Source organism: Lates calcarifer, linkage group LG24, assembly GCF_001640805.2.
Source record: "Lates calcarifer isolate ASB-BC8 linkage group LG24, TLL_Latcal_v3, whole genome shotgun sequence".
Classification (NCBI taxonomy): domain Eukaryota; kingdom Metazoa; phylum Chordata; class Actinopteri; family Centropomidae; genus Lates; species Lates calcarifer.
This window is the reverse complement of record NC_066856.1, coordinates 3,015,507-3,033,854: the sequence shown is the minus strand read 5'-3', so window position 1 is coordinate 3,033,854 and position 18,348 is coordinate 3,015,507. Positions and strand designations below refer to the sequence as shown.

Genomic DNA, 18,348 nt, shown 5'->3' with positions numbered 1-18,348 from the left:
ATTCATTTCCTAGAGTTCAGAATGAATTTAAAAACCTCTTAGAAAAAATGTTGGATCCAGTTGAAGTGTAAGCAACAAGTTGAGTGAATAAAAATGAAGGGTGTAAAAGAAAGTCCAAACTGAAAAGAAGGGATGCAGAAATATGAAAAAAAAAAAAAAAATTTTGATGGACTGAGGGAGGAATAGATGGAGAGAGAAGCAGTTGAGGGGTCGCATTCAGTAGCAGATGTGGTCCTGTGGAGCGGTGGTGGCTGGGTCAAGAGAGATGGAAGGAGACAAAGCTTGGATCCTGGCCCTGCACAGGCTGGCCCGGCTGGGCCCCGGGGCCATAAACTACAACCTAATTGAAGGATACCGTGGAGACCCCACTGTTACCGAGCAGAGAAAAGAGGTGGTGATTGAGGAGGGGGTCCCTTTCTCTCTCTCTCTCTCTCTCTCTTTCCAGCCCGGGAGCTCCGTCGACTGGAACAATATTGGTCTTGGCGAGGGGCTGCGGCAAGCATTGCCTAACCGTGTCCATTTACGCCTAACATTTGCAAGATATAAATAATCCCTTTCCTGACTGTTGCTCTCGCTGCTTTCATGGATGCATTCCTTGGTTATGAAACTGATGTTTAAAGTGCCATTAGTTTCACTCTTAAAGCCAATTATTAATCGGCTGTGGGTTAGATAAACTATTTTACCTCCATACAGGTCAACCTGGCATACCTGCCTCGTTCCTTTTTACCCCCCACCCCCCTAACACTGATACCTGGCTCTGCTCCAGCTTCCCCATCTGCTCTCTCTGAACATCCTGACGGCTCTCTGGGCTTTCTTACAGCATGTCTGTTCTTCTGTCTGACATGCAAACCTCTCCACTGTCTGATTGTTTGGTTTGGTTTGCAGTCTGCCAAACACGTGGACACACTTATCGCTCACCTTGGGGTCTTTCTACATCTCTCTCCATGCATTATAGCACAATCCCTCTTACTCTTGCTCGCGCTCTCCCCAATGAGCGACTGAACCATTTCGAAATGGCGCCCAAGATTGGTCTTAAGTGGCCCTGAACCTGGCCCTGTGTTCAATTTATCCGTCCATTTCATTTTTCAACTTAAACACTTACAGACACAAGAGTAGATTTAGAAGCACAATGGGTGCAGGAGAAAGGTTCCATTTTATTCTGAAAGGTTAGGGCCAGATGAACCCCATAGAGACCACCCTTAAAGTTTTATAGATCAAGTTGTTATGTTTTCCCTCCATATTAAAACTGCCTGCATATTGGTTCATTGTCAGTATCCCAATGCTGAGTTGCTCATTACATTTTGTGATATATAAAGTCAGCCTTTTAATGCAGACCAGCTACGCTCTGCCTTTCATTTGCTTCCTTATCCCGACTTAGAATAATCAGTCCTGCATTTAAAGGCCAAAAGATGAATGACAAAGATCTCATTCTTTGTCATCTGGAAAATTCCACTGGTCTCATGTTGGTTGTTTAAAAAAGAGAGAAATATGGTGAGCAAAAGAGAAAGTGACAGTGTCCAGTTTGTTCAAGGAGAAGGCCATCTGTATGCTGGCTGGTGTTGAGGATGACATCAGCTCATAACTCAAGGCCATTTACAGGGTGCTGACTAGGGGTCATTCCTTTGTCTCTTCCTCCCATGTCAAGAGATAGCTGAAAGATTTTCTGGTCAGCTGTGCAGCACTGACACACTACTGGATGGTTGACTGTGCCAGGTATAATCCATAGATGCTGCAAAGCCAAGTATATTCCAATAGTGTCCAGTAAGTAAAGCTATGTTCAATTTATGTGAATCTACTCCATAACTGTATAATCCAACTAGTTAGTGTCACTAACTATTTTATTTGCAAGAGAAGTTGGAGGTGAACAGTACATTTATTCCCCAAACCTCCATCACAGTTTATAGACCGACTTCTTATTCAACGTGGGCTCACCATTCTTACCATAGTTTTGCACACACGCAGGGTTTTGTTTGCTGATAAGGGATTAATATCTACATTTTAGGTGCACTCTGCTTTGGTTTTACTTTCAAGTAAACTGGCTCAGATAATGTCTAAAATGTCTAAAATGATGTTTACAACCTGTCTGATCATTTGACTGCTCTCAGACTCCCCCTCAGTTGCAATGTCGACATATTTCCAGATCTTAGCAGTTACATGATACGTACAAATTTATAATAATCCATTAAAACAACATCAAAAACTACAAAAAATGTAGTGACCCAAATGTAATAAACCTTGATTATCCTTTAACAAACAGTACATCCACTCGTCCTTCTCTCTTAGCCATCCATCCTTTTCCCTCTTTCCAGCACTCCCCTCATCTCACCTCCTCTGTCAAACTCTGTGGTGAATCTTTGGTATGTGGGCGACATGTGATATACCCCTAAGCGTGCGCCCCTTTCCAGGGGGTGGGGGGGAGTCTGCCATGAAACATCTAGTAAGGTTGGTTAGCTGGCTGGTGGTAGACTGGTTGACTGCACTTTGACAATGTCTGCGAAAGTTGGCGGCCGCAGTCTGGGCGGCCATGGCTTGGCTGCCACCGTCACTGCAGGCCTGGCCATTCACATATACTCACATCAGATCTTGACTTCAGCTCATTCGCACTGCTCTCAAATCGTTTCATTGGGCAAGCGGGTGAAATGTACTCTTAGAAAGGCAAAGGACGAGGTTTTACATCCACCATTTAAGCACTGTGAGATAGACAGTGCCCTGTCGATTTACATTCTGCAGTTTTATCGCAGAGTGTTTCATTAGCGTAGGAATGTTGGTGTACAGAGCTACAAGGCCATTAGGCAATGTGAACCATTCCTGTGGCAGATAGGCACCGGATGAAAGCCTTCCAGAGTGTAATAAGGGCAGCACTTGGAAGGATTTTAGATAGCTTTATCATTGTTATATTATCCTTGTTGTTTCCTCTTTCAAGTTTCCCTCTCCTCCCACCACTAATTATCTCTCATCCCATTCAAATCGTGGTTTAAGTGCTGGTTCAATTTAAAACGTCACATTACAACAGGAGGAGGGCAACATCAGTAGGAACATTGCAGTGAACACTAACATGTGAAATGAGATGTCAGATAAAGGCAGACACGTTTGTCTCCACACTTCAAAACAGTCACTGCTCTTAGGCCAGACGTTTCTAGCACGAAACAACCTTTGCGGTGATCGGTTCTGACTGCTGTTTTGGCTAGTCATTAACTCCGACTGTGATGCAACATTTCCCTGCGCTGCAGTGTGCCCTGGGAAATGAATGCAGTGCCATAAGGCAAGCCCCATACAGTGTTAGATGGTGTTATGTATGTTTTGATTTAACCCTGTTTGGCCAAAATGGGAACACGTGAATGGGAGGAAGCATCTATAAGTGCCTCCAAATGTTAACGGCATCTTGAACCAAACATACTTCAACACACACACAGATCCTACCTCAGCTACCATTTTGAAACCATCATGTTATAGCTGCTTAGAGTGCATTGTGAAATATCTGGAGTCATTTCTGAAGCTTGCTTAAATTTGAATTTTTCTTTAAAAATGCCAGGTCATAATGGCCACTTTAACATCTTGGTCTGAGTTGTAGAGCAACATATCAATATCTTGTAGCCCGTTGGCGCTTTTGTATCTAAATGTGTTTCTCTCTCTGTTAAATCTCACTAGATGTACCACAGACATACTGTACCACAGACTGTGTCTCATTAGGTAACAATGGATATAAATGTGCTGTATCAAAATAGAAACTGTAGAAATTTTAATTTACTAGAGTGTGAAAGTTCATTGGCATAGTTAGACAAATCCTAACTTAATGTCCTCTTACTAGTTTTTTTTAAAAGCTTAGAGCAGCCCTTTGTGGTCTTCATCAACAGATGGAGTTTTCATCATCAGTTGTCATCACTTGGTTTGACTCAAGATTACAATCTCCTTCCAAAGTTTCATACTTCACACGATCACAACTGAGCTGTCTGTTCTGTGATGAAGACTGTGAGGTGTGGCTGAAACCCTCAGAAAAGCTAGTAATTGGCCCTTGAGTTATTTTTTTGCTTGTGCTTTTTGCTAATATAGTGTTTTTATTTGTAGTGACAGCAGTGGTGACCATAGAGCAACTGATGTATTTGTGTGGTGGTGAAGTCGAGTATTTTCATAAACATTACAAAATGAAATAGAATTAAAAGCTATTTCAGTTTTGTACAATAAAGTACTCAGCTCACATCAAGGTTTTAATATGAAGTTGTCACATTATGTTTACTGGTGTACCACATAACATGCAGACACAAAGCAACTTAGAGTAATAGTTTAGTTGAGAATGTTTCACTTAGGCAATTAGGATCTTAACTCTTCTTTTTGTCTTGTGTTTTGCTTTTCTAAGACGATGTGGCAGTAGAGTTTGGTAGGTTGTCTTTTCTTATTTTCTCATCTCGTCCCTCAACTTACTTTTTGTAATCCAACATTTTCTTTAACTGTGACTCATTTCCATTCCTTGCTTCTGTTGCACTCACAGCTGAGGAGATTGAAGGTACTACTCACATCTCCCACTGGATAGGGCTTATACTGATACTGGCTGATAGCGCTGCAATAAACAAACAGTAAAACCATTTGTGACTGGTTCCCCTCCATAATTTTGTGTGCGTAATGAAAGGTCTACCTCTCACCTCTGCTCTCCATCCTTCCTGTTTTCATTTGGCCTGTCTTTTCGTGTCAAAGCTAATCGCTTTTAAAGGGAAACATCAGATGTCACTTTCAATTTCATCTCTCAAAACTGTGGAGAGTTTGCAGGTTATTGGCTCTCGCATTGTACAGAGCTTTCATCTCTCACCAGCTAACATGTCATTTTCATTAGAGTGGACGTAGTTTGGAGAATCATGCCTTCCCATGTACACCTCCAGTAATCCTGCACCTGCTGAACTCACTCATAATAATAATGAATTATTCATAGACTTTCAAAAAACATCCAAAGCAATGGCCAGGGATGTAGTGGGGTGTAAGCCTAAATTCAGTCTATGTGGATTTTTATTTAAAGAATAAGCTTTATCCACATTTTTGTCAAAGTAAATTTGTTGTTTTATTTTTAGGGGGAAAAAAATAAAGAACTCTTTTTTTAAACCTCATAACAGTCTCGTGATGATCATCTTCTGTAGGTCATAGTTGAATCCTCTTCTTTTTTTCCCCACTACATCAATGGCTATCACTCTGGACAAGCTGGACATAATTAACTGAAACTCCACCAACATGAATTACACAAACAAATCTGACTCTGTCTTATTAAATGTACCTGTGTGTCTTTCTCATGTACTTCTATGGACTTCTCCATTTACCTTTCCAGTGTGGGGTTAGAGGGGTAGGTGCCTGTTGCTGTCATGTCTGACTATTTCTCTATAACATGATGTTGTGCCTCTGTTCTGGCTTCTTCTTTTCTTTCTTTTCTCAACACCAGAGGACGCTGACTATAGTAGCGGATTCCACCTAGGTGAGAGATGTTATCTTCTTCTCTTCCCTTTTTCCCCTGCCCTCCCGATGTTGCTGTTTCATCAGAGTATTAACAGTCAAGACAGTGGCCAAGATTATGTTAGATTTCCATGTGTCCTTTCCATTAATGTTTCCTTGACTTTTCTGCCCTCTCTTACATAGATTACCCTTTATTGTCTGTGCCATGTTACACAGAAAAACACTTATCTGCTTTTCATAATGCACTTGACATATTCCTCTAAATCCCACAGTGTTTTTGGTACAACTGGTTCAACTTGGACTCCCATGTAAAAACACAAAGAGTAATTCTGTCGTGGTGCACTAGCCTACAGTGTGCTATTTCTGCTCTCTTGCTGACAGCATGAGTGCACTGGCAGATCCTGTCATGGATTTGCAGAATGTAGTAGTTATCCTGTTCTGCCTCCGCTGTGGGTCTGAAGACATCTTTGAGAATGGTTCTGGATGGATTTGGGTTAAAAGGACGGCTTGTTTTCCACGCTTTGTTCTGGAGGTCCGGCTGAGGACCGGCCTCGTTGATGTGGTCCCAGTCAGATTTAATGACAATTACCGTGGCCCGCTTTGGTTCGGCAGTCCCTTCCAGAGAGCTGCTTCCAATTCTCTGTCTTGTACAGAAAATGTTCCCCATCATGTTTTTATTACCACTGTCATTTTCCCGACAAATCATAAGGTATCGTCCCTCTGTAGGACCACAGGCCATCTTAGCTGGCTCATACACAAATCCTCTGTATGTCCATCTCTCTTTCTGTGTCTCCCTTTCTCTCTCTCTCTCTCTCTCTCTCTCTCCCCCCTATTCAGTCTATATTCAGATGTTGAGGTCAAGAGGTGAACTAGCCTCAGAACTCGCCATGCACACTACACCATTTAGACTCCAGATTTCACAGGATATCCAGTGCACACATGAGTTTATAAATACGAAGTTTGAGCCATGTCTGCCAAGCTCAATCAGGGTCACTTCCCAAGGCCGAGCTATGCCAAACACCAGTCCATTTTTTCCACTCCTTTCTGTCCCCTTCAGGCTTGCCCTTACTGTCACCCTGCCTCCTCTGTTAGGTCAATGACCTCAGCCTCTCCTCTTCCTCCTCGGTACCCAAACAACATCCAGCACTCTAGCGGGTTAGCAGCATTTTTGGACTCCAGCAGCCCAGAACGAGGTTTAAATGAAATGAGAGAACCTCAGGAGGAGGAGGAGAAAAAATTGTGAGTTATAATAACATCTTCTCTATGAGAGTACTTGCTGCATGGTTTTTCTGCCTGTTGGATGTGGTTGTATGATTTAAAGTTGGCCCGTCCCTAAAAGTTTGAAATCCTAGAACTTACAGATGCTTTTGCAATGCTACTGAGGTTGCATGGGGAAATAGAGGAGGCGGTGGGAGGGGGTAGGCAGTTGTTGTCCTCAGTTTTTGGTTTGTTTTCCCTTCATGCCTCTCTCAGTGATGCAACGTCTGTAAGGTTCATTGCCAAAAGCGATCCTCGAGCACTACTCGGGGGCGAGCAGATTCCTGTGCTCAGATGTTGCTTGATTTCAGGGCCAGCAGACTAGAGAATAAAGCCCAACTTAGGAGGAGGAAAACTGTGTCCCATGATGCCTTCTTATCAAACCTTTCTAGAAAGCAGTGCTTAAAGATTTTTCATTCCATCCCAATGAATTGAACAGTAGTTTTGACACCCAGGGTACATTTTTTGTGTGTTGAATGTGCTCCAAGAGATTTGTTTTTCCTGTGATCCAGCAGTGCGCTCAAATTATCACCAGAAAATCCATACACCTGCATTGTGATATGAATGCATAGGTGGAGTGACACTTCACATCACTATCATAATAAGAGCTATGCAGTGAACATTCAGAGAGAAACACAGTGGATGGATGGATGAAGGGCAAGCAAGAAGCTCCAAATCAGTTAAAGCTGAACGAACAGGGGCTGGGATATCCATCAGCCTCTCACAATCCAATTATGTCCAAGTTATGGAAAAAATGGAGAAGTGTTATAAACTGAAATAAAAAACGCTCCATTTCAAAAATGAGATGAGTTCATCAGGCTCTAGGTTCAATAGTTGTGGATGTGGAGGAGCCAATACATTTGGATTTGTGAGTTTTTCCCCCCAGTCCAGATCCAACAGATAGGAATCTTATTTTATAAGTTTAAAATGATATGCATTTTAATGGATATCGAACATTTGGATACAATCAAAGCAGGTATATGCACTGGCTTGACAGGTGTGCTTTTATCAGCTTTAGCAACCAACCATTTCAGTTGTTTAAAGAGTCGGAAAAGAGACGTGGAATTTCCTTGACTGTGGCTTTGTTGTAGAGCATCTTCTCCGTCTGAACATCAGACTGATGAGACAAACAGGAAAGCAGGCATTTAGCCTCATTACTTTTGGCACTCAGCAGCCCCTTTTGGCATGTTGATAGTAGCTTCAAGGACTCTAGTAGAAGCAGAGGCACTTGTGTGTGCGTGTGAGTGTTTTTTTTTGCCAACACATAAGGCATCAGGCATCGTTTTGAGACGAGACATTCCTGAGCCCAAAGAGCTGTGGGATAAGACGGAGGGGAAAAACAAATAGCGCTCGACACAAATGGACCTCTTGCAGCCAAAGGTCTAGAGCGCTATTTCACCGTATAAGCCTGTAACACTTGGGTTAGGTGCCACTTTCCAAATGCTTAGAGCGATGGCCGTGGAAACTACTCCCAGAATGTGTTCTCCCCAGATAACACTAATGAGTTCACCACTGCGGACTGCTACACGTACATACTTCAAATGTCACACCAGCAATCCCTGCCTTCTGCTTTGATTCCATTTATTACCAGAGAGCTGGCTGAAACCCAGCTGAAACTTCCTCTTTCCAAAGGTTGGAATAGTTACTCTATATGCACACCACTGCCGGAAACATTTAGACGCTTTATACAATCAAATATCCCAAGATCAGCCATGGAGTCCACTTTACTACTGTAGCATAATCATTTTCACAGATGCCTTTTAGCAGTTGTGTGGAGGGAGCATTTGAGGGACACACACATGTCTGTTTGGTTATGTCCACTTCCTTCTATTCACTTGCTGTCCTTTTTTGCATCCTCCTCTCCTCTCCAGATTCTTCTCCCGCTTCCTGTCCTCGTCTCTCCTGTTTCCTCTCCTCTCCTGATCCTCTTCTCTCCTTTCCTCTCTAGATTCCTCTACAGATTCCACTCCTTTTCCTCTCCAACTTCCTCTCCTCTTGTGTTTCTCCTCTCCTGATTACTCTTCTCTCCTTCTCTGGTTCTTGTCCTTTCCTCTTCCAGTTCCTCTCCTCATTCTTCTCTCTATTCCTTTCCTCTCCCCTCCTGATTCCTCACCTGTCTCTTCTCCTCTGCTCTCTCAGTTCCTTTCCTAAGTCCTCCTCTCTCCTGATTTTTGTCCTCAAGACCTTTTTGAATCCTCTGGAGGTGTTTAACCGTACATTATTTTGAATCATAGTGGCATTGCTCAACGTCTGTGTTTACAATGATCTCAAAGCACCAGAAATCCAGATGCATTTGGCCTTGATAGTCTAACATGCTTCCCTGTATTATGCAGGCGCAGCAAATTGGTGATAAATTAAGCAGAGCAGTTCCTCTGTCTACCCCAGGCTTTTGTATTTTTGTCATTATGAGCAGCAACGCTTCTCTTCCTTTTATTCACTGTCGGGGTAATAATGGCTGACAGTGTGGAAAGCGTCCTCCACCTCCCTAATTCCTGACCATGAGCCTTCCTCATCCCTTCCAACCAAGTCAGTAATGGGCACGCATAATGAGGGAGAGAGAGCCGGTAATGCTTCCCACATTTGGTGCCCACGAACGGGACTTAGTGTTACAGCGTTAAACCGCAGCGTGTGGCATCGAGCCGAGGGTGTAATACTCACTTAATCCCAAGCTGCCATGCCTGGTTAATTCTATAGATGTCGTCTCCATTAGTCCTGAGGAACTCGGGCCCCTGTTGGGAGAGCCAGGATGGCACTGCAGCTGTCATCACGGTCTCCTGTAGTTAGGAGACGGGCCCCAGACAGTGGACCTCACTGCACCAGGGCCTCGCAACAGGTGGTTTCACTATGAGTCTTTTTCTGTTTGCTTCACCACTCTTTCTCTTTCGCTCTGCACAAAATGAAGTTTGATTGGAAAGAAAATGGCAGTCGTTTTTTATTCTTCTCTGTGTTGTCATCTTGCTGATCGCCTACGCATGACGTCTGGAAGACCTGATGCTTGTATTGTTCTCAGGCTTCTCATCTTTCAGACACCCATTGGCAAATGCATGACTTGAGTCTTTTTGAGTCATCTGTTATGTTTTTTTATGAACATTTGTCTTACTGCACTGTACATTTCTGTTTTTGTTCTTTTACAGTTGTAGCCATTTCTTTTACAGATGCGGGGTCGTAGTAAATTCACAGGATGTTAGTGTCCGAGTGGGCAGTTTGTATTCATGGTTTGCAGAGGCCTCCGGGCGCTTTCTTTACGCACATGCTGAATTTCCTACGTGGCTGTAAGATATTATCACACTGGAAAATGGGCTTGCAGGACTGCTGGCGACTTCCAAGCAATTGTGTGTGTATGTCTGTGTGTGTGCATAGTCGCAGCTTGTGTTTACACTGTGTTAAATATGCTCATCTTTTTTTCCTCGACCTTTTTTTTTATGTTTCTGTTTCACTGTAATGACTTTGAATCAAGTGTCTATGTGTGTGTGTGTGTGTGTGTGTGCAAGAGAGAAAGTGTGTGTGTGTGCGCACACGCAAGTTTTCAGTTGCAGTTCTGGCAATTACCCAGTCACGGCCTGGTGCACACCATTATGAGGTGCGTGTGTGTGTGAGACTTAAGCAAGGAAACTTTAACTCCAGATCCCTAGACACACAAGGCTCTTTTGCAGAAAAACACTCCAAGACACTGCCACTACTCAGCTCTCATTCCAGGGAAATTCAAAACAGAACTATTGTCAACAAATTTGATTTTGACCTGTCAAACCATTAAAAGAGGTATTGGATCTCGGTGCCACACATATCATACATTCCTTTCCTACTTGTAACCCTTGTGCTTGGATCATCCTGTGACAAACATGTTGGTGTTCCAACATAGCTGAGGCTTTCCATGACAAACAGACAGGCTTTCTTCATTTAAACAAGACATGAATCATTCCTTAATTCTGGATCAAATTAATTTCCATCCCTTCTGTCAAATTCAGTCTCCATCGGTACTGAAGAAGAAGTGGCTGTTGGGGGGGTTTCGGTGAGGGATGGGTTGCTGCTCGCTGATGCACAAGGCTTCTATTTATTTACTGTTGAGCAGCATCAGGATGAGGGGCAGGAGAATTCTCCCTGTTATTTGGGAGGTGCTGTCAAGTAGGGTTTAAGTGAATTTGAGGGACACTTTTGGGGATACTCAGAGATGGTGATTTATATTTACTGTTGAGTCTCAGAATGAAACTGCACCTGCCTACCCTGTGGAAAGTAGCAGAAAATGCCCCTGGCCTGAGCCAATGAGATGGCAGCTTGTCAGACTCCAAGACAGATAGAATTAATGACGTTCATAGTATTACTTAGACCCCAATTAGCCAGTAGTGTGTTTATACTGTGATAAATGACTGACCAAAGTGGGTTGTGGGATTTGAACTCTCAGAAAATTGACGGCTCGCTTTCAGTAGGATATTATTAACATTATACTCTTAATGTTTATTGTAATGATGTCAGCTCTTGTGCATATTGGTTACTGTTTGATATCTTTACTGGAGAAATGCAGATGAGCGGCGTAAGATTTCCACTATGTGGCAGAGGGTAATACTCCCTGGGTGGGGGGTAGAGGGGGTGAGGGTGCTGAATGAGTAGATTAACCACAGGAGAAATGGCACAGACAACGTAAGCCACAACGTGCCCACAGTGGAACAAAGTCTGCCCTAAATGTTCAATGTAACGTTATATTCAGTACTCGGGCACGTGTTTACGCTCATACATATACACAAGCTCGTGCAAAAACATTATTATTGTTCTCCAGTGACTTACAGTGTGTTTCATTTGTAACTCAGCATAGGCCTGTTGCTCCGTCCCTTATTAAGGGACTGTTTGGAAAAGAACAAGCTGAGAAGAATGCAGACTCTTTCTCTTTGCTGCATGTCTGCACAGCCCCACAGTGGTTTGAAAATGTTGTGGAAAGTATTAAGGGGGCGGGTATCAGGAGCCGTTTCAACTCCTGATTCTCCTCTCAGTCCATAATTTTCATGGTGCCTTAATCTTACTCGGGCATCTTACATCATATTTTTGAGTTCATTAATTACTGATTAAGTGAAATAATGAAAGAGATGGCTGAAAATAACCATGACCGTACACAGAAATAGGATATTAGACATCCTGGGTTCTGGAGATTTACCTCTTTTTAGTTTCAACCAACATCTGTCATAAGTATGAAACCGTAGTCCTCAAATTAGGGGTAAATTCCTCCTTTTGATACTGTTGTAGATCATCAGATCCAGGCCTGCACACTCTGTGATTGGTACGTTAAGAAGCTTTTGCAAGGGCAGTCCGAGGACACAGCACACACCATAAACCAATCAGAGATGACAACTGTCGTAAAGTGTCCTGTGCACATGAGGAAACCTGTCACAGCCAGCCAAAAAACACTAAATGACACACACATACAAAGGCCTGGCACACACACATACCTCACTACTATTTAAAATTGCAGTGTGAATGAACTGCAAATCATAACCTGATAGTTACGTGCACAACCATTAACCAACCAGCAGTGATTTCACACACTGTAGCAGTGAATCACACTATAAGAACATCTAGTTTCTTCTGTTTCACACAATGAACTTTGCAGAAATTTGGCTAGACACCCTGAGAGAACAAGGATGAGTCATTCCTACCTTGATTACAGCAACTGTAAAATGTCAACTGTAGGTGATGAGCAAACATCTAATTATGTTTTATATAGCTTTCCACAAATGTAAAATTCCTAAAACCTCACCACGGTCTCCAAGAGATATGTGTACACACAAAAGAAGAAAAAATCCATTACATGTCACCAGGGGGAAAATGTGAATAAAGTGTTTGAGTGTGATATCCAGGGAAACTGTTTGGCTGAGTGTTGCACGGTACTTCTTTCACCTACAGCAAAGATAACGGTCATAAAACTGAGCTGCACAATACAATATGAGGTATTGGACATCAAGCTGCGTTGAGGTGTTTGCCAAGACACTGAAACGACCATAAATTGAACTGCACAGCTGCAGGCTTACAGTATGTGTATATACAGTTATGTTGGAATTTATATACCCTCATAGACACACGTGCTGACACAAACCTTTTGGGGGTTTTTTGTATCTTGAAAGATTAATGTGTTTCTTTCTGTCTCCTCTGTCATGTCATCCCGACCTCCAGCGGGGTTCAGGAGAAGCTTCCGTCTCAGCAGGAGAGACAAGAAGACCAACAAGTCCATGTATGAGAGTAAGAAGAGTGAAATGTACGACATGGCTGACGTGCCCACATATGAGGAGGTCACCTCATACCGCAGGCAGAGCGGAGCTAAACACAGGCTGGTGGTCCTAGTAGGTGAGTAGACAGCAGCGCTCTAACTGCTTACCTCACACTTTGTTTTTGAGTTTGGGGCTGCTCTGTTTCTGTGAAACCTGGCACTGTAGAGACCATAGATTTTAATAAAAATTTTCACCTTCCAGCACGGTGACAGATACAGATCACAGAAACGACTGTGTGACTCAGAGTTTTGCAGCTCCAGAAGCCCCAGGTGGCCTGGCCTTGCCCTCCCAGGACCCCCAGCCCAGAAATGAGCTTCCCAATGCAGCGACTCACTCACAGTCCTCCTTAGTTGAGACTTTTAGTACTCCATGGAATCGACAGAGCAGACCTCATATTAATCAGTCACATTTAATACTTTCATTTACGGCACCTCACTCTCAATGTCCTTTCAATTTTTCGAGCTGATGGAATTGTTAACACTTGCCTGGAGGAGCGGGTGTTACAAAGCCCTCCAAAGAGCTTTATAATGTGCCAAGGTCTTGAAATGAATTTAGCGGTTTCTCATTCTGTATTTGTGGCTGGAAGACGAATGTTGCCAGTGAATGGTGGAACAATATTCTAGGCCAGGTGCAACAGTAAAGATTTCAATATTTCTCAGGACCAACTGTACCATCAGTGAGTTTGAGGCTTTTCCACATTTTCCTTTTTAGGTTTGTTACTTGTAACAAAAAATGACAAGAATGTCCCGGACACAGATGGAACAAAACATTCCCTAAATTGTCAGTGTGATTCCTTCCAATCTATTTCCATTCATCACAGGAAGAGATGCACTCAAGGAATAAGAGTTGAAGTCTGTCTTAATCTTTTCATTTCAGTTACTCCAACAGCAGTTTTTAAACATTTGTGAGTTTAATCTAGAAGTGAATACCACTGGTAACAAGGTCTCACTCTTTTTTTTTTTTTTCCTCACGTATGCTCTCTGCAGAGTGGTGTTCCTAGCCTGATTAACCAGGCCTTGGTTCAGTTAAATACGCCACAGTGCATGGACTTCATCAGACATGTTGCTAATTAGCAAACCCATTTCCCTGCCAGTGTGTCACAGCCTCACACAGAGGATGCTGAACCTCTCCCACCTGTCACGCTAATGTAAATATTTTCAATTAACTTCCATAATTTGGAGGACAACCTATGGACAATTTCACACGTAACGAAGCGGAGGGCCAAGGAAAGATCTGCTTTATGTTTCTCTGCTTCCCTCTCTCCTTCCTCTCCCCGGAGTCTCTTGATTTTTCTTATTAGAAACGTTTTCTTTCCAACTCCTTCCTCTCTAACTGCTCTTTCTTTTTTCTGTTATTCAGGGACACTTTATTCCTCAAGCATTTTCAAATCACTTTCCACTAGTAGTATCTGCTCTTCATTTAAGCCATTAAAGTAAGTTGTATAGTCCAAAATATTTAACACATTAAACGTCCAACCTGTAGTCAGATATACTATTCTTTAGAATTCTACCAGTGGATCCTTGATTTCAGACAGAAATAGACAAACATATGAGACTGAATTTTGTTGGCTGTAAGGACAAATGTCATCAGCAGATTTTGTTAGCTATACCAGCCATTACCTAAACATCAGAGAAGAGGAAGTAAAGTCTGCATTATTGTAGGACTAGACCAAACACAACCCTGCATGTCTGACTTGGCGTCAGTCCTGTGCATTTTCTGCTCTGCTCCAGCCATTTCCCCCTACATTATTTTTATATCAAACATCCCCCTCTCCTAAAGCCTTCTCGGATATGACTAAAGGCGTTTTTCATTAATGTGGACGCACAGGTCCACAGTACCACCTAATGAATGACCGGCTGCCCACCTCTCATGCTTGAATGGAGTCTGAGATCTGTTTCAAAAGCAAATCAAGATGCTTATCTAGGTTTTTATACATTTTAAATCAGACAGCCAGTAAAAACATATTTTTAGATACTGCATGAATAGTTTGACCCAACCACTGGTGGTTTTGAAAGAAATCTGATTATTTAACCTGACAAAATGGTGTGCTGATTTCCACATTTCCGTGTAACTTGACCCATTGAACTCAAAGTAAGATTTTGATGAATTGAAAGTTTGCAGTTTGGGGTTTAGCCCTAGCATATTTCAAATACAGTAATACCTAAGTGAATGTTTATGCAGTATCCAAATATATAAAATTGGAACTCTATATTAAGGCTAATGTAGTAGAAGTGGATTGTAAATAATTTGTGGTTACCACATTGCGCCACTGTCATCTTTTAAATGTGGTCGCGGCAAAGCACTGTAATATTGCCTGCCCTGGATGTGAAGCTGGATATGAGGTTTGAGGCTGGGTCGAGGCTCCGGGGGCCCTGAGCTGGGCCTCGCTGGGCCTGGCCTCGGTCTCTGCACAAACTGCATGCGATGCGCTCCACATTTGGCCTGGAAGTTATTAAGCTTGCAATATTAAAGGCAGCTTCTCTAATGAGTGCAGTAACGAAGTCTGACACTTTTACTGGCACAGCAATCTGTAAGGCCAGAAGTACCGCAAGAGGGCCAGCATGAGAGACAGATGAAGGGAAAAGCATAAACACAATGTAAACAGCAGCTTAGTCCAGAAAACTTGGGGGTTGTGCCTTTTTTATTGTGGTGTTCAGATTTATAATGTTTCTGTTGTATTGGGGCATTGTTAAAAACAAACAATGCACAAAGAGGTGGCGTGTTTAAGGTCAGACGGTAGAACAGGACCAGAGGGCACTGCTTCTGCTTGTAAAATACCCGGTGGTGGGCCTGTTGGGCCCCCTTGGCAGGCGGTGGTACAGCTGGAATAGGCTTTAATCGTTGTCTGAGGTATTCTGAAGAAGGCCTGCCATGCACCATTGATATCACAAGTGGCAAGCAAGGGAGTGATGTACAAGGTGAAAATGGTTTTACGAGCATGCAGAAGTGGGGCTGTTAGTCATTCCAGGGGCAGCACAAATGACTCTGTCGGTCCCCTGTGCTCGGGCCCTGATATCCACGGTCAGATTTAAGCAAACAAGCCTGTGTAGAGGTTTGTGGCCTGCCGGGCGGACTGTCTGCACCACTGTGATAGGGCTCATAAAAGTGCCTCTATTACCACGCTCTGCCACCTTCAGCACCTACAACAACATTGGTCCACAGCCTTGTTCAAACAGCACCGCTGCATTCCTCCCGAGCTCCCGAAACAAATTCAAAATGAACTCCATTTCCTCATCTTAATAAATCACCCATGCTCTCCACCTCCTAGGTTCTCTGACTTTTTTTTTTCTTACTGAAAAAGTCCCTCTCCCCAGCTAAGATTGATTGCTGTCTTCGCTTGGCCATGTGCTTGTTTATGTGAGACGGTAACCACAGAATGCCTCGTGCCGTCGCTCCAGAGAGGGCCGGGGTATTTTTTCCTTTTAGATTCACAGTAGAGTGTGTGTGTGAGTGTGTGAGTGCACTGAGGAAACAGCTTTTATCACTTACAGCAGTCGCACAATAGGACTCAAAACCATGTGTTGCTGGGTGCAGAAGGAGAGGGAAAGCATGGGGTGTGAATTTGTCTATGTGTGAAGCCTGCCAGTGTTCAGCGATTATGCTTAAAAGAGCCTTGTTGTCCACACCTATTTATCAGGTTGTGGATCACTCCAAAACCTTCACACCTGATGAAATGTAGAGAAATAGCACAGATAGCACAAGAGGAAACAGGAGCACTCTTTCTCTGAAAAAATACAGACTTGTCTTTTTTTTTTTAAATCTTTTTTTCTCTCCCTCCTCTTTCTCCCTCTCTTTCCACCTAATCCGCATCAGTGAGTGAACTCATTGTCCATTTGTTTTAGAGGAGCAGCCTGCTAAACACATTTGCCTGGAGAAACGAATTTCCAATAGGGTTTGATGCGATTGTAGTGCCTGCCCAGAACGTCAGGCATGCAAAGAATGTCAAGCCCAGATCAAGCACTGTCTCTAACTGTCCACACACTGCAAAGCTGTGGTGAAACACTGAAACGCCGAGCCATGCACTTGTAACTCCAAAACTGATTTCTAGTCCAGTTCGTTGAAGACACTGATGCCAGTCGGTTCAAATTAAGATGATGTAGCAGCCTGGTAACAACCACCAAAACACTGGAGGGTGGCTGTCAGAGACAGAGAGTCAAAAATGAGACAGAGGAAAAACAGTAAGAGAAGAGAGAGCAGATTCAATGACTTCCACCAAAGCAAAACCAGTGTAAACAAGGTTCTTACATTAAAATAAAAAACATCTTTATCTGTGTATCTACTAACTGCATTTTGCATGAAATTAGGACCCTCATAGGTTTATGAGATATTTGTTCAAAACAGTTTTGCAAAGCTGCCAAATTTTCTGTGTTCCTTAATATCAAAATTGAATTTATTTCCTCAGTTTGATTGAATTTTACCATCTCCACATGTTGGCCTCTGTTAAATGCTGGAGGGATGCTCAGTCTTTGGAGCCACAGATGCATCAATTGTCAATACTCCAATAGTTTCTCCTGCCTTCTCCTCTCCCACTCATTGCCTCAGTTTCCCCATAGGGAATATGATGGAAAATCCAGCTGACTTGCGACAGACTTTCTTACCTTCCCTGTGAACCTATTGGAAGTTTAATGTTCTGCCAAACTACAGTGAGAGAGGAACTAGTTAAAAACTGACTGTAACTGTAGAATTCCTGTAGCTTTGTCATATTAAATCAATTATCCTTGCTGGAAAGGCCTTTACTGAGTTGATTGTGTTTTAATTTCATATGAAATCAAATTCACACTGTGGTAAATTGATTTAATATCACATAACAAAAATACTGAACGAGTCAGTCAGTCAGAGGGAAAAACAGTGACACTGATATAGAAGCAAAGTAACTGGAACGTAAAGAAAGTTTAAAATAAGATCAACTTTATTGATACTAGAGGGGGTATTCAAGTTACAGCTGCATGTGCAAAATCAAATAGTGTTAAATATATAAAAACTTCTTATGCTACAAGTCCCATTGGAGTAATAACAATACTGGTAATATACAATCTCTGACAAGGTGTATTGTTGCAAAGTACAGTATGTATGAAATGTCTTATCCACTTTTGTTTAAAGGGACACTCCACCAATTTTACACAAGTACATTTCCCCCATCATGAGTACTATTCAACCTGTGATGTATAATTTTATGTCTTCTGTAAATCTGATCGTCATTTTCGAAAGTTAAAAAAAAAAAAAAAAAAAAAAAAAAAAAAATCCCTGGTAATGTCATCTGAGTTACTGTCTGTATAATGACTTGTACTTGATTTGAAACTAACACATTTCTAACTGACAATCTGTGTTATAAACTTGGGTCATGGAGTTTGAAAGATGAGGGTGTTTGCAATGCAGGAAATGTTTTAATTGGTTGAATCTCCCTTTGTCA

The 18,348-nt window shown here is 42.5% G+C and overlaps 1 protein-coding gene across 6 annotated transcripts in view; it reads left to right on the top strand.

The window, feature by feature from the left end:
* mpp7a (MAGUK p55 scaffold protein 7a) overlaps positions 1 to 18,348 on the top strand; it is a 128,714-nt gene that overhangs the window by 93,311 nt on the left and 17,055 nt on the right. For all 6 annotated transcript variants that reach the window (XM_018698211.2, XM_051066597.1, XM_051066599.1 and 3 more), the window contains one exon: positions 12,844 to 13,014. In XM_018698211.2, coding sequence (XP_018553727.1) covers positions 12,844 to 13,014 — 171 coding nt within the window. The remainder of the gene's footprint in view (positions 1 to 12,843; positions 13,015 to 18,348) is intronic.